Here is a 23,385-nt window from a genome sequence, read left to right as displayed (position 1 = left end):
TAAAAAGACGCACCAATAATTAAAAAAATTAACTTAATCTTTTAAAAAAATGGAATTTGATTTACCCGATTAAATCTTTGCGACACAATTTTCGCGTCCCCTCATTTCAGAAACGTGCAAATAATTATTTCTGCGTGGATAGGGGTTGTTGAACGAACGAACGAACGAAACGGTACCAAAGGGCCGCGCAGAGTTGGAAATAATAATTCCGGCTCATTTGAAAACCGCCCGCCGGTAGAGACTTTTCACGAGTGGCGTGTGTGCTGCGTTCTCCGTCTTCTTGTGCCGGCCGCGTAATTTGCAAGTCATTAAAACACAAATGCACAAAGGCGTAATAATTAGAGGCAAGTTTTGGGCGGGCCCGAATAAATTAAAATCCCTGTCCAATTAGCATGCAAATTCGTGCAAATATTTCCGAATAGGCGCGCGCTCGGCGGAAAACATGCAGCAGTCGCATCTGCAATTCTATTGGCCGAAGTTGCTTCTTCTCGCGCAGACAAACTTTTCCGCGCGGCTCAAGTTCCGAACGCGGCAACAACAATTAGTCAGACAGAATTAATCAGGTGTTCGTCGTGATGAAATATTCATATCGCATCCGACAGGCAATGGACCATTTTTAATTTATTCATAATCCAAGCAAAAACAGAACAGTAAGTTTCTTCCCTTACAATTAAACAGAGAGCCAGAAAGAAAGTGGTACGATTCATTTTTCCAATTTAATAGCAGTAATTTCAAAGCCAAAAGAAATTAGTTCTAACAAAAAACTAGTTTTGGTAAAATTTATAAAATCATCTGAATTTCTTGATTGAAAATTTTCGAGCTGAACTATATACAGTCAAACTTGTACCCCTTATGAAATTCATCAATGAACTAGTAGTTTTAATAAACTTTTTTGTCAGATTTAACGATTTTGCAGCTTTTGCAGCCGTAGAAAATTTTCAAAAATCGAGATTTGAACGTCGATAGCTCAAAAACGGCAAATATCGGTTAGTTTTCTATTGGCATATTTTTATCTTATTTCAAACTCTGTGTTTAAATGTAATTAAGAAAAAAAAAATATATTTTGTAGATCAATATGTGTTCTCCTTGTAAGGTATGGATGTTTTGCACAGAAATTGCGCGAAATGATTGAACTATCTGGTATCGCGGTTGGGCGTAACAAATTAAAAAGGTCTTCAGCTCACCCATCATTTCCCCCGGGAGGCAGACAGGTGAGACAGCGAGAGTATGCTTGTCTCCACTCTCCACCGCTAAATGGAGGGTTCCCGGGGGTTGCCGACCCTGGTCAAAGGGTCAGATTGGCTCGGCCTTGATTCTAGGCGGGGATAACGAGCTATGTTGTGCGTTTCAGCTTTAAATCTTGCGCGGTTGCGGCTGCCACGGCCTCGTAAATTGTTCTCAAGAAACGGGTAAAAAACGGGGGAAGGTCGGGGTGCGGAGCGGAGCGGCGGGCTGCGGCGACCCGCTCGTTTGATTTGCAAAAAAGAGCAGTCGGCGGAGTGAGTGCGCGGGGCCCCTGATGAAATGCACAGAGCGAGCCGCAGAGAGGCAGCTTTATTTTATTATGTAAATCTTCCGTGCCGGGCGCAGAGACCCAATAAGCCCAAAACTCGCAAAAAGAATTTCTTGTTTTCTGATGACACACATAAATAAATGCGCATTATGCAGTTCTGCTCCCTCTGGAATGCGGACCGCGGACGCTTAACTTGATGAAAAATCAAGACAGCCATTGCTTCTTTTTCTCCTTTGCCCAGAAAACCACTCACAGCAGACCACAGATTAATGCAAATTTATTCAAAAAGCCTGGACAACACAACTTTTCTTATATTAATATTTTTTAAATAGTCGATTATTTGAATTGGTATTTTTTTTATCAATTCCATTTAGAAGAGTTATTAAATATTCTAACATTTAATTTTTCATATATTTTGGCAAGTAGTGCCTTTTAAAGAGTAAGATCATCGCTTTTTCACTGCTTTAAAATAAACGATTTCTACGAGTTGACCGTTGGAGAATGATAACATTTTAATTTTTGAAATCGGAATTACACGTTTCACCGGATTCTCTGTGAACAGCGACCACTAGAAGAGGGCGCAACTCGCGGGGATTTTGAATTTGGGGGTGGTTCGCAAAAAAAAGGTGTGGCACTTGTGACAAAGCGTGGGAGAATCGATAAATTTGATTTTTTTCTAAAATTTTCAGATTAAATCATCACATGCTCATATTCTTATTTGATGGCTTGAACAACATAGCAGACATAGAAAAATAATCTATCTCTACCACCTTTTTAACAGTCCCTAGTCGCATTTTCTTCTATTCTCACGCTTTTAGAGAAAACAAAACAGGGACGCGGCGCCGCTCTCATCTGCATACGAGCCCGAGTTGATGATTTCCCAAGGACAATATCACTGAGAGTTATAAAATGAAGTTGCACGCTTATCACTCCATCTCGCATGCAGCGTTTTTCTTTATTGTTTGCGAGTCAGTTAAACGGTCGTAAAGTTGAAAACGAGAGTGCTCTCCACGCGCTCTCTCGCTTCCCCTGAATTACGCTGAGTAACGGGCTTACGAACTGACACACGAGTGGTGGAAAATTCTAAAAAAGTGTCAACCTCTTGACACCTTGAGAGCACACAATTTTTATTTTTGTCGATAGGGGTTGGATGCTGGATTTAAAATATGAATTTTCCGACTGAAAAGAAAACCTTTTTTAGACGGCTTTAAGGCCAATTTGATGAGCCCAGGAGGTTTTCTCAGAGATAATATGTCCCCATAATATTAAATTAAATGGAATGCTGGAAAAATAAAAACAAATATAAAAACATCTGAAAAAAGTTAGCAAAAAAATTTTGGTTTTAACGTTTTGGGCTTTGACATTTCCTCTCCTTGGTGAAATACTGCAGAGAGTGTGTATCCGTCACGCTAGAAAAAGTGTTACTTTCCACGCTTGCAGCCAGAGTTTGCGAAATAGAGCAAAAAGCGGCAGAGTGTGATGTCTGTTCTGCAGTTTTTGAAGCTACGCAGCAGCAGAAGCAGCTTCGGAGCGTGTCAGCTCTCTGGCTCGGCATGTCAGTCACGATTTTGCGCGCAAAGAGGCGCGAGCACCCCGTCCAAAGCGTCACTCAGAATTAAATAGGCAGTAAAGAGCGTCATGACTCGCTGCCGATTGCCCTTTTTGTCAGTTGCTGCGGTCATTAGGCAGTAAAATAAAACTGGCGAGAGCAGCATTAGCTGGCTGCGAGTTGCTTTTGTTATTGCCTTGTGTGGCCGCACATAAAATCTCGTCAACAGTAATAAGAGCATCCTGTCACAAGGCTAAATGATTGAGTGGCTGACTTCGTTAGACTACACTTTTATTGCTCGTAATCGGTCCGCTTTGATCGATCGTCAGTAAATTATGACTGCCTCGTTTGTTTTCTAATAAAGCGAAAGATTTTCATAGGACTGCGATTTGTGAATACGGTGAATACAAAATAACAATCATATGAGAGACTGCTATAGTGAATAAAAAACTTGTTTTTCCAGAAAACATTACTATTTTCGTTCCTACAAAAATGTTTAAAAGGTATTTTTATTTTAAAAATTTTTTCGAACTGTGTAAGATCTCTTTGGGTCTTTAAATTTTTTGTAAATCTTTGATTTTCATATCTAAGTCCAAAATAAATCTGTTGAAAAATGATTTAAACGGTTTACATCAAAACTAAGCAAGCTTTGATGCTTTTGCAAGTTTTCGTTCCTTTAAGAAGACGCATTGCTGTATTTTTTCGTAAAAAATCGCTCTTCCTGGATTGTTGGAAGCCTCTCCTTTGGGCTGGAACGTGAGCAAAAAACGGCCTTTGGAAACGGTAAAAAATAACTCGCCGAATTCGCAAACGATTTTTGCCGGGCACAATCGAAAGCGAAATCCGAACGGCAGCTTTTCATCAATCTCGCGACCGCAAAAGTCAGCTTTCTCTGGCTGCCGGCTATTTTTGCTCGCGTTTGTGTAATTCTGCGAGGCCGAAATTGAGTGATCGATTCCGCAAGAATGAATATAGTGTTGACAAAGTCCACACAGCCTGCCTGCTTGCCAACGACAGCCAGATATGAGTAATGGCGGCGGCGTGTGCGGCGAATAGCAGGCTTTTATTATTGTTGTTTTTTTTCAGCACAAAGGCGCCTCTCTCTTTCTTCATTTTAAGCGTTGCCTTTTGTCCGCGTGACGGCTCTTTATGTATTTAATCGCCAATAAAGTGTTTGCTGCAAAAGAAAACGAGCAATTTTTCTATTATTCGCGAGCGCCCCTCCTCCAGCTAGAAAACCATCCGCGTTGTTTGCAAACCTTGCAATCGGACCTGCTTTTTTAAGATTGGGTCTTGAGTAAAATATTTCTTGCAAGTTAATTAATTAGTTAGTTAATCTCTCCTAGTAATCCGTAATTAAAATTATTAAAAACATAAATAATTAAATAATAAAAAAAATTTTAAGTAAGATGTTTAAAATTTCTTACACAAAAGTAATCTAGAAAATCGCGTGCAGAAGTGTAATAACTTATAGTAATATTTACGCTTAATTCTATTTGAGATAATTCCAAATATTTAACACAAAAATTTGCTGGAAAATGCGAGCTTTACCGGGAGATTGGGGAGAGGAAATTTGTTTAAAAATAAGAAGAGAACAAACATATTCAAAACACCAAAGGTACGAGAGGCTATAGAAAAAGCTAGCAAAGGAAAGCCGAAAGCGGCCTCCGGCAGTCAGCCTCACTTCGCAAACATTCCCTTGGCTCGACTGCTGTTCATTTGACTGTTTGGTATGATAAACACTGACAACAAAATAAAATTCTACAATGAGAACCAAAAATCGAGTAACTTCCAAGTCCATCGACTTCATCTAAAAGCACAAAGCGAGGCTCATCTGCGCGGCTCTTGCATCATCGTTCTCGGCGAGTTCTCGCAACTAGCTAGCACGCATCCCCTGATAATAAAATCGGCAACTAATCGAGCGTGTTGTGCTCATTCTTTCCACTCCGTTCGCGATCCATGCAGTTCCTGTTATTTATCGCTGCGCGCGACTTCCTTTGTTAAACCGGCCGAGGCTGGCTTTCTCGGAAGACGAGAGAATGAAGGCACGCGAGGGAGCAGACGTAGGCAACCGGCACGTCTTCAGCGACAAGCTGGATGCGCGCTTCTCGATAATTGCAGGCTCACTCCGCTAAAGTCGCAAATTAGCTCTAGTAACAATCAGCTAGGTTTGGGAAACAAGCATGATTGGATTTTATTTCTGTTTCTCTAATGATGTCATTATTAAACATTAAGAATTAAGTAAACTAATTTATTTATTATGCTCAGCGAGACGTGAATTATCTTGGGTTGCGGTAAAAGCACTTGCCATTAAGGGGTGAGAAAGGGGGATGAGTAAGCTAAATTTGCGAGAAAATGGTTGAAACATTCAATTAGTTTCGTAAATTACCTCCAGCCAGAATAAACTGCCTTTTATAATTTTTTGGGGTGGAAAGAGGACTAAAACACCCTTAAACTGCTTCATCTATCTAGAAGAGGTATGATGATTCGAGCGGTGTGTAGCTTTTATAAATCCGAGATGCTTACAGAAGCCGAGATTTGGTGGAAAAACGTCTTGTCTTTCACAGACCGCCGAAGCCGAAATAGAAAAATGCAGTGCGTCAACTAAATCTCGGGTTCTAAGAGTCGAATTTACAAAAACTGTATACTCAGACTCGTATTCACGTTCCATGATGATAAACACTCAATTTTGTTGAGCAGTGAAATGCAAAGAACTAAAAGAATCAAAATATTCCATTTTTTAGAGGGCAAAAAGGGTGTTGAAGGGCTGGAACCCTTAGACTGCCTCGGCTATCTAGGGTAGATTGAGACGAGTCTACTGATCTACAGTTTTTGAAAATCCGACAGTTCAAACCTGAGATTTGCGCGAATAAGCCTTTAAAAAAGCACCATGTTTGGGGAAAAACGATTTCAGTGACCTATAACCTACCACTTTGAGGCCCGTAGAAAAGTTGTTTAGATCGACGAATTTTACTTGTGCGACTATTAACTCGAGAAAAGTTAAATCATACACAAAATCCCCAAATTTTGCCTTTGAATGCCTGAAAATCCACAAAAATGGGAAATTTTAAGTTTCTCAACCGCACTGACGGTCAAATGGGCCATGCTCAGATATTATATATGTATTTTCCTAAACGTTGGGATGATTTTTTTAAATTTATAATTCTGCTTGAATGATGATTCTGAATCTTAAAAAACACATATTGAATAAGGCCATGGTTTAAAGGGTATATTTCAGAAAGAAAAATCTCTTGAATGTGGTAATTTTATTTGATTATTTTGTATTGCACGTTTTCAATGTACATGTGAATCAAGTAATACTTCTCACAAAGGATAAATTACGAACAGCACCAAAGATCGAGGCGCACGCACCGACAATCATCTTTGGCGTCACAATTCAAGCGAAAAAATAAATAATTTAATACATAAACCTTTGTACAACAAATTTGGTTTACAACAGAAGAGATACAAAATGCACAGCAGTAATCAATAACAAATCACTGCCAAACGGGTGTATGTCAAAGGGGGAAAGAAATTCAAAATTTGAGAGAGTTATGGCGTTAAAATTAAAAAGTGGCTCACTTCTTGTTTCATTTATTTGCGACACTGTCAAACAACACTGTAAAAATCGCACTTGGATCGTCTCACTGTGTGTCAATTCGATCAAATGGACAAGGTGGTGTTGCCCCCTGCGTAGCGGTTGTTGTTGATCAAAGCCCTGCCTTCTGCGTGTCCATTGATATAGTTGGCGCCGGCGGGGAGGATCTGCGGAGTGTTGCTTGGAACTGTGTACTTGTCTTTCCAAAGATTGTTGCTCGTCACTGGCAACAGCGATTCTTTCTTTCCAGACTTGCGCATGTCATACTTGGCCTGAACGTTTGAATTCAGTGTATTACAAACATTGCAGCACTTTGCATTTGATATTTTACCTTGTTGTAGGCGAGGACGCCCATGATGGCCATGCTCATTCCAAAGATGTTGGTCAGCGTGACGGGGTTTCCGAGGAAGAAGAGAGAAATAGAGATGACGAACAGCCTTTTCGAGGCCGACGCAACAGCGTACGTCAGCGGAGTGACGAGCGAAAGCATGCTGAACGCCAGGATGTTCTGCAGCCAATTGAGCCCTCCATCACAGAAAAGCAGAAGCAGCAGCTTGTAGTCCGAGCCGCCGATCAGATGCTGCAGAAAAAATAAATTATTTTACTTAATTTGATAGAGTAAAGACTAGAGGCCTCAGCCACGAGATTTAAGGTGGCGACTAGCAGAATTTTTTGCCCGGCGGTGGCTGGGCCATTTTCACCAGAGACTGGCGGCTGGCGCGGCTGACAATATTCTACACGTGAAGTTTGATCGTTCTTAACGGCCCGAAGGGCTGCAAAAAGTTTTTCCTGTGCCTTTTTATTTTTAACCCTTTTTCAACGTCGGCTGGCAGCTGACCCAAAATTTGCCGGCTGGCTGAGCCCTCTAATATGGATAAGACAAAAAACTACTTACCACATTAGGGTCATAGAGAAGCTTCCAGAAGTCACTAAAGAACCAAACTGGCAGAAACATGAAAAGTGCGAGTCGGCCGAGCAAATGCAGCAGCCTGAGATGGTGGATTCCTGTGTCATTTAAAACCTGAAATAAAATTACGATTTACAATTTGCGAGGGCGAATAAATGGAGCTTACTCTTTTAGAGTAAATGTTCATCAGGGAAAATCCCATGGTTGAAATCAGAGCACTGGCTAAGCCAATTACATCAAAGGACAGCTCCGTCACTGTTGCAATGGCGACACCGAGAATTATCGGCACCAATGATAAGTACACCTGCAACAAAGACAGTATTAAATTCATGCATTAACTCGACACAACTTTTTTTTTTTTTTTAGAATTTTATTTATTTGAAAAAACATTACAAGTCCAGCCAATTCAAGACGAATTGACGGCTGGTGCTCGTTCAGCTGCTGCATCGCAGCAGCTATTTAACAAAAATAAGAGTGCAACAACATTTTTGTATTTACAAAGTAGTGTGCGAAAAGAAGAACAAAAAAAAATTAGCCACACGATGACAACCAATCCTTCACTTTTTTCTTCACAACATTTTTATCTGTCAGGTTTTTTAATTCACGTGGCAGCTGGTTCCACAGTCTTGGTAACACAGAGTATGATGTTCGAGCAAAATATTTACCATCAATTATTGGTTCAATGACAGGGTTTGATTGAATCAGTCTTGTACAATATTGGTGCGTTCGCTCAGTGCCAAAGTCACCATCAAAATATTTCACATTTAACAAGCAAGATTTGTAAATTTTATCAACAGGCATTACGTTCCAAAATTTAAAAAAATCACTAACAGTACGCTTATGTTTGTTGGAGCACATTTTATACAACACTCTTTCCTGCAGATTTTTTATGCTCGTCAAGTTTACAGTGCCCCAGGAAGTAATACCATAATTCAAATAACAATGAGCTAACGAAAAATACATAATACGTCTTACATTATACGGCATATTTGATTTCATAAAATTGAGTTCACATATAACCTTTCTTAATTTTTTTGAGATATACATTATGTGTGGTTTCCACGTGAAACTTTGGTCTACAATAACTCCTAAGTATTTAGTCGTATCCACTTGTAGGATGTTTGAGCAATTGCAATTTACACAAAAACTATGCAAGCATTCGGTTTTATGGCACACAATTTCAAGAGATAGATCAGTTCTCATACTAGGTTGGCAAATAAGCATACACACAGTCTTTTTAGTATTGATGAGAAAATCATTATCGTGACACCATTCAACAATAATATCAAATTCCGACTGAATTACCGATTGGCACGTATTAAACGATTTGTGTGAGAACATAATTGCAATGTCATCTGCAAAGATTTGAACTGAGCATTTTTTGAGCAGTGGAAAGAGATCATCCATGTATAGAAGAAAAAGAATTGGGCCTAAAATTGAGCCCTGAGGCACGCCACAATCTAAATTAAATGTGTCACTATTTGTCTTGTTTATTCGAACAGCAAATTTTCTGTTCGAGACGTAACTTTTTATCAGCTGCAAGACAGGCCCTTGAATGCCAATTCTCTCGAGTTTGAGCAAAAGTTTATCAATATTTAAAACATCAAAGGCCTTTCTCATGTCAATGAAAACAGCAGCAACATAATTCTTGGCGTGAAGGCCCGAATTGATATAATCAGTGAAGTTAATAAATAGCTCATTTACACCTTTCCCTTTTTGGTATGCAAACTGCCGTGGGTCGATTAAAGAGAATTGGCTTAAATATTTAGATAAATGAAATTCAATGTATTTTTCAAATATTTTATCAAATACAGAGAGGATTGAAATGGGGCGGTAATTTTCGCATTTATTATGCGCTGAGCTTTTATACAATGGCCTTATAATAGCTGTTTTTAAGCACTCAGGAAAGGTTGCAGATTTAATTGATTCATTTATAGTCGAGCAAAAAAGCTTCTCAAAGAGTTCACCTGCGCTTTGGACTTCTTTCACTGAAACTTCATCTATGCCAGGGCCTTTATTTTTATTTAGAGTCGTAATGAGTGCTCCTATGAAAGACTGTGTGGCGGGCGGCAGCCGCATGCTGCACAGCGGTGGCTCTCTCACATGCGTGTGCCGCAACGCACGAAAATGACAACAGTGCGAATTGGCTGCGGCCGCGCCAGCAAAGTATTCACCAAAATTAGTTAGAATCTCAGGCAGATCTTTATTGCGAGCCATATAGCACATAATTGTAGCGTCCAATGAACTGACAGTACGGCCTAGAATTTGGTTTAATTTACACCAAGTTTTTTTAACGTCACCCTGACAAGATTTAAATGCTCTTAAATTGTAATTTCGCTCAGCGCTTTTCAGTTTTTGATTCACTCTGTTTCGAAATTTGGTGTACTCGAGGCGGTAGTTTGAATTTGACTTATTACTCTTACTTTTTCTAAATAATCTGTCTCTCTCCGCTATTAACTGCTCAAGTTCAAGTGTGACCCACGGCTTGCCAAAGCGCTTTTTTACTGGTGAATGCCTTGCAATGGTGTTAGCTGCTCTTGTATTTTTTATTAGTTGGGCACAATTTATCAGTGTCTTATTTGGATCCTTGGCTTTGTCCTCACATCTAGGCCAATAAAATGTGCTCAGATCTGTATAAACTGAATTTAAATTAACACTAAGATCATTGCTATTTTTAACTTTTGTTTGTGCGTGCGTATATAACAGAGTGGATATTAAATAATGATCAGATATCTTGTGAGTAATTACGGCAGAAATGTGTTGGAAATTTTTGGATTTAATAAACAAATGATCAATAAGAGTTGAAGTAAAATTACCGCCAGAAAATTCCTCTCGAGTTGGATACTGAATAGAATTTTTTAATCCGTGATCTGCCATCATTGTTTCAAATTGCTCAGCAATTTGAGATTCTTTATCCATTAAATTAATGTTTGTATCGCCGCAAATAACTAAATTCTCATGAGTTGTATTTGATTTTGTTATGAATTTGTTTAGCTCATGTATGAAATCAGTTTTACTTGTTTTAGGTTTTTTGTACAGAGCTAAAATTGAGACTTTTTTGTTTATTAGGAGCATTAAACTTTCAGTAGTTTTGAAATCAGTTTGGACAATTTGGCAAATTAGGGATTCTCGTACATAAATTAATAAACCACCGCCACGGCCAACTTCTCTAGGTTTCGAATAAATTTTGAAATTTTCAATTTTAAATTTTTGGACGTCTTCAATTTTGCAGTTTATCTCGGATAGTATCAGAATGTCGATTTTACTTAGCTCATTATTTATAGCAGCAACCAAGGAGTGGAAATTTTTAAAAATGGATCGAATGTTTAAATGTATGATGCAATATTCTACGTGACTATTTGGTGGAATTAATAAATTTTTGGCTTCAAACAAAAAATCATTAATATTGCGAGATTGAATGCAGTTTTGAACAGCCATTTAAGAAATTTTCTGTACAAATACACTTGAGATTAAAAAACGTTTCAGGGATCAGGCGTTTGGCTCAGCGGCAGTATAGTCAAGCTTGGTGCGGATATCCTCCTCACAACGGATTCTAATCAGAGCACCAAGTTGCTCGCTGCGGCGAACAAATATCTTGCCCTCCTTCACCCAAACGAATTTATACCCTTTGGCTGTAGCGGCACCTCGGGTGAGGTACAGTAGGCGCTTGTTGTGGGCAGTCAGTCTCTCGAAGATCCGGATAGGTGGCAGCATTCTTCCTTCAGGTCGGGGAGCGGGGGTGGCAACGGCAGCAGCGGAGGTGCTCGGCATAGGCTCTCGGTTGACATCAGCCAAGCGCTGCTGTTGCAAGCTTCTCCTCCCCGCCAGCCAGGCCAACCTGACGCTGGCGTCCTTGAACTTAATGACAATCGGCGGCTCTCCACGAGGTCGTTCACCTACTGCCCGGGGAGTTCGGGCGGGCAGTCGGTATGCGTCCGCAACATTCTCGAGAGAAGGCGGCGGTGCTCCGACTTGTTGGGCGAGCTGACCCAATACCTCGTGGAGATTTTCTCGCTCAGCTGCTCGTGGGACACCGTGAATCTCAATGCTGAGCGAGTGCGCCGATTGTTCCAACTCGTTAACGCGAAGCGCCAACGAATTGATCATGCTGTCCTTTTCCTTCAGTTTCGAAGTAAAGGCGTCCATGCCCTTCCTCAGCTCCGAGATGGTTTTGTTCTGCTCTCCGATGGTTTTCAGCAGCTCATCATACTTGCTGCTGAGGAATTCAAGGGCTCTCTCGAAGTCGGCATGGTTGTTCACTCTGCTTTCTTCGGCCGCGTCGAATCGGGCGTTCATGTTGGCTGCAAGGTTGCCCAGTTGGTCGGCTATCAGGTCACCGGCCTCGGACGACGGGTTTGAGGGTGGGTTCGATCCCGCCTTTGTTGAGTCCGAGTCAGCCCGACAGCTGCTGCAGGCCCACTGAGTCTTCGACTTGGCTGCGCAGCCCGGATGAGCCACGGCCAAATTGCAGACCTTGCACTTAACAAAGTCCTTAGCCACATTCTTTTTGCACACACTGCACGGTCCAGACATACTGGTGCACAAACTAAAAATGTAACTGAAAATAGCTTTTGGTAATCTAACTGAGCGTTGGGCTTATCGACCGGAGTGGCGGAGCAATGCGTAACACGTCCGATCGCCCCTCGCGCTCAAGCCAGACTGAAATTCAGACTTTCAAGAATCAATCCTTGTCGATCGGAATTTAATTTTTACAAAATTTGTAATTTTTCCTGATTTTTGTACAATTTTTTGACTTATGGTTAGCCAACAGATTGAAAATTAAAAAATATAGAGAAACTATCAATATTATACTAGCTTAGAAATTTAATATCAAAACATTTCTCAGTCTCTGATCAACCTCAATGAAAATATCAAGCAGTTTTCTGAAGCTAAAAGATTGCCCTTCAAGCAATTCGTCTCATTTAAGGGATTGCACTTATTTAGGGGGTGAATAAGGGGTTGCTAAGAAAGGATGTGTAAAACAATTTTTAAGGTGATTTCACGCTGGAAAAATTAATTAATTCATGTAAGACGGGGGTGGAGGAGGGATAAAAGGGGGAGTTACCACCCTTGGCTGGTCAGGGGGCATCAAGACTCATTGAATGGTATGCAGTTTTTGCATTTTTCTGGCCAGCAGAAGCCGAGATCTCTCTCGCGTGCACTTGATATTTCGATTTTCGACCTTCAGTCAGGTATTGACGTCAAACTGCCATTGTAAAAGAAAATTAGACTATAATATTTATAAGTTATTTTTTAATCAAAACAACAATTTAACTGACCTCCGCAGTGTGAGATAACAAAAATTCAACAACTGTTGATGGTTTAAGTTTACATAAAAAGTGAACACGTTTGACTTCATGCGAGACCACAGGGTTTCCTTGTTACTTGTCAGAGATAAAGAGTAAAAAACTAAGCAGAAATTGCTGATAAAGCAAGTTGTCTTTGAGATTGCAAAAATATGATGTCAAATAATCTCACTAACTACTACTTTAGACACACATTACGATGTGCCAATCAAGCAATAATGTTACCTTTGTTGTTTGCCGCTCGCGCATGATGATCCTCGCCAGAATCACAGTGAACAAGGGCGCTGTGGCCTTAACTGGAGCAACAACACAGGAAACGTGTCAGTAAAACGTGATAAAAATGTCCCATCTGGACACGTACCAGTGTGAGCGTAGGAGACCGGCACCTTCCAAATGCTGACATGAGAGAAAACCGAAGAGAAGAATTTGCCCAAGGCTAAAGGCACGATTATCTTTAAGTAGTAGCTCCACTCGATGTCCACGTATCTGCAATAATTAGTCCAAATTAAAACACACATTTAAAAAAAATCGAAATCAAAATATCTACCTGCGGACGCCCCACATGTTGAAAAAGGGTCCGGAGTAAACGGTGATGGACAAGAGCTGCACCATTGTCACGGTCATCGGATAGGGGAACTCGCTGAGCACCATTTTCCCGATGACATTGTTGCTCGAGCTGACAGTGTACCAAAGGAAACACAGCAGCAGCACTTTGCCCACTTCCCGCGCTTGAGACATCTCGTCGATTTAGTTGCTATTATTTGTGAAAAGCAGTCAGCATCTCGGTGCGCGTGGTCATCGGCTCGTCGCGGTCCAGCCGCGGAAGTGATCCATGCTGTTTTGTTGACCTAAATACATAGGCATCAAATTGACATTACTCTACGAAATCAACTTTTCATTAGACTTACTCTTTTGGTGGCGAGTTTAGCAACAAGAAGCGACGCTCTGCGCCGAGCGGGATGGCTGAATTTCGAGCTCAAAATAGAAAATTAGGCAAGGCGACTCGGTCTTGCCATTGCAGCATTGATCTTGCGGCCGCCACTGAAAGGAGAACACACATGAACTAAATCGGATACGTCAACAATAAACAGCTGGCTGAAAGAGTGGTGTGACAATGCTGAAAGTTTCATATGTGTACTTCAAGATTTTTTTATTTTTAAAAACAAATTGAAGTACTACATTGAATAAAATTTGTATTAATGTTACATTTAGATGATAGTTCTTTTTTAATTTACAATTAATGTGACGGCAGCGTTGGATACTTGAGTTCAAATATATCTCCTTTCCCTACTACGCTTGTCAACGTCATTGCTTTCACTTGACATTCACAGCCTGACTATAACCTGACTAGGACTAGCCTGGACCAAGCTGGGCCAAGCCCACTCTCGCTTCCCTGTAAAAATGTAAACATTAAATTCTTGCCGTGTGTGTTTGTTTGTGTTTTCAAGCGAAAATATTATTTAATAGGTATGAAATTTTATACACAATTTTAAGAAAATAATCAAAATAATGAAGAAATAAAATAAGTGGGAAAATTGTAATGATTTTTAATCCGTGTTATTTCATTCGGAATTCAGATTTTTGGCAATGAGCAGCCAGTCAAATAATGTGGACGTCGGATCAGCACCCAAGAAAAACAACTGTGCCACTCACCTAGTAGCTTTGACTTCCTCCAGCGGCTTGCCAATTTTTACAAGGAAAAAGGGAGATGGAGAGCCGGTAAACACATTAGCAACAAAAATTTCTGGACGCATTTTTCATGCAATTTCAAACTTTACAGCTATCATTTTCAACAATTGGATCACTGTACGGAATGTTTACGTTTGGAAAATCTGCAAACGCCACACTAGAAGTCACCAAATCCCCTGACGGAAAAGCAATTGTGTGGAAGGAATACGCAGACTGTGTGCTACTGATTCTGTGCGCTGAAAATGCGAGTACGGAAGAGATGAACAAGGTTTTGGAACTGACTTTCAGTGCCATAGTGCTACGAGTCGGGCTGAGAGAAATCAAAGAGCCAAGGAACCTCGAGCTTTTGAAACGAGAGCTGAAAGTATTCATGCAAAATGTTTTAAATTAATTCAACACCATTGATGGCAATTTGCAGAACATTTACCCACTGATTGACCGGATTCTTGGCTTGGTGCATGAAGTGGAAAAGTCAAACCCCTCGACTGACGTCCATGGCCTACTTGAATGCGCTTTGTATGAAGAAAACCAGGTTTTGCAGGTGAGACTTGAGACTCAAGTCTAAAAATCCCCTGACTTTCTTACTCTGTAGGCTTATTTGGAAACGCACGTTGAAAACATGGCTTCGATGTATGGCTGCGTCATGTTGCATGGCAGGGTAGCAGTCGCCACTCCAAGCTGGTGGACCCTGACGCCAATTGAGAGGTTGCTTTTGGCCCTGGCAACGCAGTATGACACTCCTAGTGTGGCAAGAGACCTCCCCGTTTTCCTGCCTGACAAAAGCCCTGACGTTAGTTTTTATTTTTTAACTGGTGGCTTCATTAAGTTTAGACGAACAATTCTCTTGAGCGGTCACTTATTCAGGCTTTATTTTTTTAATTAAAGCGTCCTTATGAGATTTACTTTAAAAATTAAAAATAAATCGGAAATAATTATAAAAAACTTTTTAATCAGCAGGAAAATTGGAAATAAGGTCATCAGCTCTCAGTACGATGTAAGATTTTCAGCCAACATTTAATCATTAAAATCTTGCTTAGCCAAGGATAAAAATTTAAGAGAAATTCAATTTAAAATTTAAGAGAAAATCAGATTATCAAAAATGGACCACAGTCCAATCAATGTGTCTCATCAAATAATGTCTTGTAACCCAATTTCATGAAAACCATTTTTTATTTGAAATTTATGGCCGTTTTTCAACTGTTATCTTTATATTTGTTTATAATATTTAATTTTTAGGTTCCGTACAGACTGGTGATGAGCCAGTTGATGCCTGGCGTGGAAATCTGCACTCTGTGCGGGCCGACGCCTGAGCTGCCTGAGGTGGAGGCGATTGTCAACTTCACGTGGAAAAGCTGCTCGGAGGTGTTGAAGGGCGTGGTGGACTTCAAAAGTGTGCCTGACAGCCTGGTGCTGGACACCCACCTAATGGGCCTGCTGCTTGTCAACGTGGAAGACTCAAAATACGTTCTCTGCAACGAACCCAACACAGAAGCTGGCTCCAAGAATAATGGGCCCCCTGTTGCGCATAGAACCAACATTCTGAAAACGTTTTATTCCACCGCGGCGCCAGTGCTCCAGCAGCAGGCCTTTTCTGGTATTTTTTTAAGTTGAAATTCTTAAAATCATTGCTTAAATTATTCATTTAAAATGAGGATAGAGCTGAAATTCGTCTCAAAAGTTTGCATTCTAATCAAGCGGGAGCATAAATTGTCTCCTTAGTTTAAAATTAAGATTTATTTCACAATTTAAGGATATTTTCTTCAAAATTCGCAGACATAAAAACAAGTGAAAAATCATTGACAATAACTGTCAATTATTCGAGAAACTTCGTTTTCAAAGTTTTGATTTTAGCTCTGATTAAAAATTTTGGATCAATTTTAATTTGGTTAAAATATTTCAGGGACTCGAGAGACTGACCTGATGGATCCAATAGAGGCGTTTTGGAGCTCTGAATTTTACAAGTGCCACGCCATTGTCTCCGGAGCAAATCAACTTTTCATACTTCTGCCCTCCATGATTCCAAGGCACCTTGCAAGGTTCGCTTTAGTGCAAATAATATTAATTAGTTCCGCCCTGACAGCAATTTTTTACCTCAAACGTGTATTTTTTGGCTTATTTTTGTGGAATTAGAAGAATATTAAAAATATTCAATCTAGCATCATTTCCAAGTTACAAGGCTGTCTAATCGAATTTTTTTCAGTTTAATTTTTTTGTAAAGCAAATTTTTTCCTGTTTGCTCGTAAAATCCAGGTGAAATCTAGGAAAATCAGAGCTGGAGCTTACAGAATTGAGATTATTTTAAGTTCTTATGAAGCTAGAAGGACAAACTTAGTGCCAAAAGATTTCTAATTATTAGACACTGAATAACTTTTATATTTGCAATAATATTTTTTTTTTAACTATCCAAATTCGTAGGATAATAAATGTTTTACTTTTGAATTATTTTAGAAACGGCTTGTTTATTGAGAACTAGGCAAATGCATGTAACATGTATAGAAATTCCAGGATGTTGAATCTTGTAATTTTTTAGATGTTAAAGGGTGAATTTGAGTTCGGGTGATAGTGAGAAAATCAAAATTGCTGGACCAGTCATTTTTTTGGGTTTTTACCCTCAGAACATGCTTTGGGTCACCCCCCCCCCCCCCAGGTTCGGATATGACCACCAGATATCGGACCCTGACGTCAGAGTAGCCCTCAAGCGGTTGATTCCCAGGTGTAATCACTTTAAGACGCCTGACGGGCTCTGTATTTGTTCGATCTGCACACCGTTGGTATGGCTAAGTCGGGAGCTTTCAGAATATGACATGTGTAGATCTTGCTAATCAATCCAATAAAGAACCCTACAGGTTTTGTTTCAGTCACCAAAATGATCACAAATAAGGAGAAATATGCTTGTCAGAGCGGAACGTGCCTAATATTCAACATAATTTTTACATGAGCAATTTTAATACAGAAAAATTTTATAGACTGAAATTACTGTCTTCAATCAAGATTTTAACATGTTATTTTTAATTACAGTGCGATTTCAAGGCAAACGCTGCAAGTGCTGCTCTCGGAAAAGATGTTCTGCTGGTGACTGTCAACTGATTTTCCTTAAACCATCGAGAAAAAATTGAAATACGGTTATGGGCTGTGTAATATGCATTTAAAATGACAATTAAACTATATATTTTCGAATTTTTTATGTTTTATTGGCCTTAACAAAAATTTACGCTTCAACCTCCACGACAGTGGTTTTTTCTGAAACGTAGAGACCGTCCAAGAATTTACGGATATCCTTGTTCTTAACAGTGGTAGACTGCTGAATCAAGGCAGCTGCAAAGAAAAGAAGCATTAAAGACCATCGATCCAATAGGAAAATTTTTAGTGTCGTACCTGATCTGGAAACGTCTTCGATGCTGTTGCCCTCGACGATCAGCTCGTCCTTCTGCTTGGTTGAGTTAGCGACAGTCACGCCAGGGGCCATCTTCACCTTTCTGATGTACTTCTCCCCCAAGAAGTTACGCACCTCGATGACAGTGTTGTTTTCGGTGGTCACGCAGTTGATGGGGAAATGAGCGTACACCGCTCTCATGTGATAACGGAATCCCTGAAGACGAGAAATCATAATTAACACATTAAATCATGATGCACGCATAATTGCGTTAAATAAACCATTATAATTAAAATTTGAATCATCATATAAATTTGCTATCATTCCTCCTCGTGCGAGTTTTTTTTAAATTTAATAGAGTATAGACTTTACGGATATAAACAAGTACAAATGTACTATAGACATTATTTGTAATAGTTAAGAGAAAAGAGAACAAATTATTGGTAGGGAATTTTACAAGAAATATATTTATGTTGTGTATCATGCGAATTGTTTTGGATGTTGTTGATTATTAAGGCAACCAAATTGCACTTACGGCAGACTCACACTTTTCGCCCAACACTCACACGCCCAACACTTCTCGCTAGGATAGGGCATTAAATTGATTCTTCCCATCAGAGAGCGACAAGTGCGAGTGAGCGGAAAGTGCGAGTCCCCCATAGTAATCAAAACAGGGCAATGTAATAAAAAAAAATCGCGTATAAGGTCATCAATTACCATTTACAGGCACAAAAATACTGAAAATCAACTTACAAGAGTGACACCCTTGAGCATATTCTCAATATGCGAGCATACAGTCCTCACAGCGGCGATTTCCTTCTTGGTTCCGAACCATTTCTCGACCTTCAAGAGGCGCTTGTTGACCATCTGTGAAAAGAGCGGAATAAAAACATTGTCCACATAATCTAAATAAACCTTTCAGATTCATATAGGCAGTTGTTAGAAACAGAAAAACTACTCACAGCAATGTCAAGAGCCAAATGTTTGAAACTCCTTTTGAGTGTGCCCCTTGGTCCCGTCACAGTGACGACGCGGGACTTGACCGAGCAGGTCAAGTCCTTCGGGATTTTCACTGTCTGGTTAATGTTGATCTGCTTCATCCTGCGAACCAAATGCAAACCAACATTTCAGTGATAAAATTGAAGGAGTAAAAAGCCATGCCTGGCTTGACTCAAACGTGTCGCCCGGCACAGTAAACAAACATCAGTCGAGCAGTTTATCGCGCCGAACCTCCGAATATTTCGCCGAACAAGTAGCTGATAATATTACTGATTGAATTTCCGACGGGAAAATCGGAAAATAGTTCAGCAGAATACGGATGATCGCCGATTAAAATTGAGAAAAACAACACTAACCTTCCGATGGGCAACACAACACGGCTGAAACGAAAGATACGAATAGATGACTAACGTTCTGCGCAACGCGCTGGCCAAGCTGCTTCGGGGGCGTGGTCTTCGAGTTGAATGTGGAGGGAGAAGCGCGCCAAACCAATTTCTATCACCGCTTCTTACTTATTGTTAGCACGAATCATGCAACTTTTAGCCAATATTTTTTGTTTTTATTCGTCTAAAAACCGTCTCGATCGGCTAATACATCCGTGACCAAACAAATTGTCGAATTCTGTGGGTGAATTCAGGACACATTTAAATAATCAAGACATTAAAAAATATTTAATTATAATAATTATACCGAAATTTTTTCAAATTGTTAAGATAGTTTATTTCTAGATAGGACACCAATTTTCAGCAAAAAAATTTCAAAAAATTGTATTTTAAATAATATTTGGAAATTTAATTACGTGATAGAGAATCCAGCATTGAAAATATAAAAATGAGTTTTTTTTAATTTCCAAAACAATCTCGTCTTCTTAACAAACATTTTCTTAATAAAATTGAAGAAACGAAAAAAACCAAATATTTAGCATTCAGAATAAATTTCCTAGCCTCATAAAATGATAAAGCTGAGACGATTCTGCTTATTTCACGTTTCCTGGAAGTCGGCAGCTCGCGTTTTAGTCGCGCTTTGAGGCGGCGTGACTTTTTTGCTTCGCCCCACGCGCGGCCTGTTTGTTTCGTCTGCTTGAGGCTGGCCTAATCAATTTCACCGTGGTGAATTCGCTCTAAAAGCGGACGCGCGCGCTCGCGTCTTGTTTTCGCCCACAGTTTCTCGGCAACTCTTGATCTAGTGACATAGGCGCCGAAATCAAGCTCAAATGAGAAATTTCAACACCAAAATCAAAGGAATCACTAGAACCACAACGCCGATGGGGGCTCAACAAAAGCAGGCAATTCATCAGGCGCCGTCAGAGGAGCGCAGCAAGAAGAGCAACGCAAAAGGGCTTCACGGCGGTGATGTACGTTCAATAATTATTGCTATAGACATTTATTGTGTCCTGTTAAGGATTGCACTTCTGCGCCCGATGGAGAATTTACTCCTCTTAATCTTCAACAGCGTGGCTTACAAATGTTTCAAGAAATGAAGTTTTCCGACTGTGAATTCCAACTGACCGATGATGAATCAGCAATTACGGTTTGTTTTTATTTTTTTAGCGAAATTCACGGGTTGAATAATAGCACGGTTTTGGCGGTGTCAAAATAATCTGCACCATTAATCAAAGGTCATAATTGCAAGGGAAGATAGAAATAATTATTGCAAGTAGGGGCACGCCCTACACCCTCCATTTGGTCAGGATAGGTCAAGACACGTCTAATGGTGTGCAGTTCATGCAATTCTTATAGTTAGAAGTTAGAATACCCGAGTTTTGGAGTTTGACATTATTGCAAAACACGAAATAGTCGAAAATCTACTATTTTTCGATATCCGAGGCGTATATTTTCTCAAAAGCTAGCAATAACACCACTCATAAATTTTTTTTACAAGCTCAACCATGTCATGAGACAACATTTTAAAAATCCTGATATCGCACATTTCCAATATTTTAATTATAAACCAAAATTCCCTTTGACCTTGACCTAGGACATCAAATTTGGTATCAGTTCGATCGGGCTCTGTGAGAGGAATCTGAAGCACACCCTATTTTTGAAAATTCACCACGTAGAGAAGAGATATCTCAAATTTTTCCAAAAATTCCCTGGAGAGATGAAAACTTTAACGCGGACTAATTTTCGTTGAGTTTACTTGACCTCGTGCCGACCCTTGACATTCAATCCTAGTTTACCTTTGAATATTTTTCAGGTTAAGTAAAAGAGAAGCAATTTTGGCAAATAAGTGTTCCAAGATATTCTTATTCGATTGTTATGTATTTATGAAATTAAATTTCAGCACTTCAAAGCGCACAGGGCCGTGCTAATCTACGCAAGCGACGTGTTCCGCTCCATGTTCCTCGGCCAGTTCCCGAAAGAGGAATTTGTTACCATCAAGGACATCAAACCGAAAATATTTTATTTCTTGCTCAGGTAAAGAGGCAACTGTAAATTTTTATGTATGTTTTTCCTATTTTTCGCGGTGAAGGTTTGCTTACACGATGGATGTCGCCGAGGAGGAAATTTGTTTTGAGGATTTGCTCGAGTTAGCTGTTGCCGCGAACAAATATCTCATGTCAAACCTTCAAAAAGTTTGCATTGACATCGCACGGAAAAGGCTGACACCAATCAAAGTTTTTGCCGCCGAGTATGTCGCAGACTTGCTGGGAGAAAACAAGTTAGTCGAAGATTGCCACAAGGTACATTTTCCCTTTTCTTCTCTGAAAATTTATAGTTAGTTCACAGTTTTTGTGCATAAACCACGAACTGGAAAACAACTTTGAAGCACCAAATAATGCAAAAATAGCTTGTAAGCCGTCGACAATTTTACAAATTTTGGTTATGTGAAGGAATCATGATCAAATTCCATGAAAAAATTAGAAGAAATTTTGTCTTTGCAGATAATTAAAAGTTCGGCAGCGTCCGCCCTTCTGAGCAAGTGTTTCCTGAGCATCTCAAAGGAGCGGCTGCTGTGCCTGCTCGACAGCGACAAGCTCAACATTTCCTCGGAAATGTCGTTGGTCAACGCGTGCATCCGCTGGGCCAACTTCAATCACGCGTACGTCAAATATAGCCTTTGCTGAAGAGACAATGAGTGGATGAATGGGTCATTGTTCCAGGCAAAATGTCGACGCGACTCTGCGGTCGTTCCTGCCCAAACTGCGCCTGCTGACGCTCAGCCCGCAAGAGTTCTCTGCCAATATCGACTCGTTCTCGTGGCTGACGGACTCTGAAAAGGTCGCCGTCTTTGTCAACATCACGTCGAGGAGGGACTCGAAAATAGAGATGCCCTCAGAGTTCTGCTCCAACGAGAACAAAAGGAATATCTAGCTTTCCTGAGTGCTATACTCACTGGATTGCAGAAATAAATATTTTTCAAACAGATCTCTTCAGTTTTCAAATAAGTAAACATTATGAAGAGCAATGTTTCATTCAATCCAAGCATAATAAAGATAATAAACCTGGAAATGATGATGAAGTGTGTGTAATGTGTGTTTAATGGAGGCGGCGAGAGGTATGTTATTGCCTTCCTTTGGGTGGTGCTGGGAAAAATGGCAGCTGCTCATCACAGAGCGGAATACTCACTCGGTGAGGTCTTTGCTGATGATCCCCTGCCTCGTTTAATTCAAGCGTCAAAAACCATCAGCTCCAATATTTCTTATTAATTCAATCGAATCATTGAATCATGTTATGTTATCTGGACGTGCGCAGATTGATTTATAAGTCATTTCATTTAAATCAAAGAACTTTTTCATGATTTATTGAAAGTAAAAACTCGTTTTACCACAGATTTTATAAAGCCACGCTATTAAAAAGGGTGTTTCTTTTGGTGAGGGGATAATATGAGCGTTGATTAAAACGCCAGAGGCCGGACAAAAAAGTGATTTCAGTTTGGTCGGTATAAAGGACGGATGAAGAGCTCTTTGCTTTCTTTTGCCTCTACTATCCCTTGGCTTTTATTGTTTTGCTCTTAAATTCGCTTCTGCGTGTGTGCCGCACAAAACAACACACACAAACTAGGGAGAGGGCTACAACCAGTGTGGCATCAGACAAGGAAAGGGCGGAGACTAAGCAAATTGAAAAGCAAAAGTGATCTTTGGGAGTAGAAACATGCCGCACATCTATGTAAGGCAAAGAGTTGAACCTCTTTTAATATAAATACGGAAGGTGTTTCCACGAAAAATATTTGTTTTGTATTTTATTCAAGCACCCATTTTTATCTTTTGGTATGTATACAGTAGAGAGTTGTTAAAATAACTAAGTTTGCTGGTAAAATTTGAGGATGTTTTTCCGGAAAATCAGCGTAAAATCTGGAGAAACGAGACTGTTTGGCGGAATTCACAAAAATGAGGCTTCCTCGAGTTCTAATCATGCCAGAATATTAAACTCAAAAGTAAAAAAAGGTGCCCATATAAGACAGCCTGTATTTAAATGTCAATCATTAAGTTTTCTCGAATTTTCAAACTT

General features: G+C 39.9%; 4 protein-coding genes across 4 annotated transcripts; 2 read left to right on the top strand and 2 right to left on the bottom strand.

Annotated features, from left to right (window-relative positions):
* Window positions 1–6,318: 6,318 nt before the first annotated feature.
* LOC135940941 (solute carrier family 35 member E1 homolog) lies at window positions 6,319–13,945 on the bottom strand. Its single transcript, XM_065486098.1, has 8 exons — window positions 13,782–13,945; window positions 13,421–13,721; window positions 13,235–13,359; window positions 13,099–13,169; window positions 7,734–7,871; window positions 7,556–7,681; window positions 6,992–7,240; window positions 6,319–6,932 (listed from the first exon to the last, which is right to left on the bottom strand). Exons 2-8 carry the CDS (start codon window positions 13,609–13,611, stop codon window positions 6,726–6,728), a joined length of 1,107 nt encoding a protein of 368 aa, XP_065342170.1. The 5' UTR covers window positions 13,612–13,721; window positions 13,782–13,945; the 3' UTR covers window positions 6,319–6,725.
* A 244-nt stretch (window positions 13,946–14,189) lies between these two features.
* On the top strand, window positions 14,190–17,739 carry fy (fuzzy planar cell polarity protein-like protein). The gene is made up of 8 exons (XM_065486083.1): window positions 14,190–14,340; window positions 14,451–14,592; window positions 14,654–14,926; window positions 14,981–15,103; window positions 15,155–15,352; window positions 15,799–16,156; window positions 16,463–16,598; window positions 17,581–17,739. The coding sequence occupies exons 2-8, from the start codon at window positions 14,461–14,463 to the stop codon at window positions 17,636–17,638; spliced, it is 1,278 nt and encodes a 425-aa protein (XP_065342155.1). The 5' UTR covers window positions 14,190–14,340; window positions 14,451–14,460; the 3' UTR covers window positions 17,639–17,739.
* RpL9 (ribosomal protein L9) lies at window positions 17,732–19,391 on the bottom strand. Its single transcript, XM_065486109.1, has 5 exons — window positions 19,291–19,391; window positions 18,898–19,036; window positions 18,689–18,802; window positions 17,938–18,151; window positions 17,732–17,877 (listed from the first exon to the last, which is right to left on the bottom strand). Exons 2-5 carry the CDS (start codon window positions 19,033–19,035, stop codon window positions 17,771–17,773), a joined length of 573 nt encoding a protein of 190 aa, XP_065342181.1. The 5' UTR covers window position 19,036; window positions 19,291–19,391; the 3' UTR covers window positions 17,732–17,770.
* Window positions 19,392–20,341: 950 nt separating this feature from the next.
* On the top strand, window positions 20,342–22,336 carry LOC135948209 (kelch-like ECH-associated protein 1B). Its single transcript, XM_065497352.1, has 5 exons — window positions 20,342–20,464; window positions 21,218–21,351; window positions 21,407–21,617; window positions 21,819–21,976; window positions 22,038–22,336. The coding sequence occupies exons 1-5, from the start codon at window positions 20,399–20,401 to the stop codon at window positions 22,246–22,248; spliced, it is 780 nt and encodes a 259-aa protein (XP_065353424.1). The 5' UTR covers window positions 20,342–20,398; the 3' UTR covers window positions 22,249–22,336.
* The last annotated feature ends 1,049 nt before the right edge of the window (window positions 22,337–23,385 follow it).

Source organism: Cloeon dipterum, chromosome 1, assembly GCF_949628265.1.
Source record: "Cloeon dipterum chromosome 1, ieCloDipt1.1, whole genome shotgun sequence".
Taxonomy (NCBI): Eukaryota; Metazoa; Arthropoda; class Insecta; order Ephemeroptera; family Baetidae; genus Cloeon; species Cloeon dipterum.
Note: the sequence above shows the minus strand (reverse complement) of the source record. Positions and strands in the feature narration are given on the sequence as shown.

Bases quoted from the DNA above. Each gene is read 5' to 3' on its own strand.
- LOC135940941 (XM_065486098.1), bottom strand. From the start codon at position 13,611: ATGTCTCAAGCGCGGGAAGTGGGCAAAGTGCTGCTGCTGTGTTTCCTT. The intron at 13,170-13,234 runs GTACGTGTCCAG...TTGTTGCTCCAG, and splicing joins GGTCTCCTACGCTCACACTG to TTAAGGCCACAGCGCCCTTG. The intron at 7,682-7,733 runs GTAAGCTCCATT...ATTTTATTTCAG, and splicing joins TGAACATTTACTCTAAAAGA to GTTTTAAATGACACAGGAAT.
- LOC135948209 (XM_065497352.1), top strand. From the start codon at position 20,399: ATGTTTCAAGAAATGAAGTTTTCCGACTGTGAATTCCAACTGACCGAT. The intron at 21,352-21,406 runs GTAAAGAGGCAA...TTCGCGGTGAAG, and splicing joins ATATTTTATTTCTTGCTCAG to GTTTGCTTACACGATGGATG. The intron at 21,977-22,037 runs GTACGTCAAATA...TCATTGTTCCAG, and splicing joins TGGGCCAACTTCAATCACGC to GCAAAATGTCGACGCGACTC.
- RpL9 (XM_065486109.1), bottom strand. From the start codon at position 19,035: ATGAAGCAGATCAACATTAACCAGACAGTGAAAATCCCGAAGGACTTG. The intron at 18,152-18,688 runs GTAAGTTGATTT...TCTCGTCTTCAG, and splicing joins TGCTCAAGGGTGTCACTCTT to GGATTCCGTTATCACATGAG. The intron at 17,878-17,937 runs GTACGACACTAA...TTTTCTTTGCAG, and splicing joins CGAAGACGTTTCCAGATCAG to CTGCCTTGATTCAGCAGTCT.
- fy (XM_065486083.1), top strand. From the start codon at position 14,461: ATGAGCAGCCAGTCAAATAATGTGGACGTCGGATCAGCACCCAAGAAA. The intron at 14,927-14,980 runs GTATTCATGCAA...GGCAATTTGCAG, and splicing joins TTTTGAAACGAGAGCTGAAA to AACATTTACCCACTGATTGA. The intron at 15,104-15,154 runs GTGAGACTTGAG...CTTACTCTGTAG, and splicing joins AAGAAAACCAGGTTTTGCAG to GCTTATTTGGAAACGCACGT.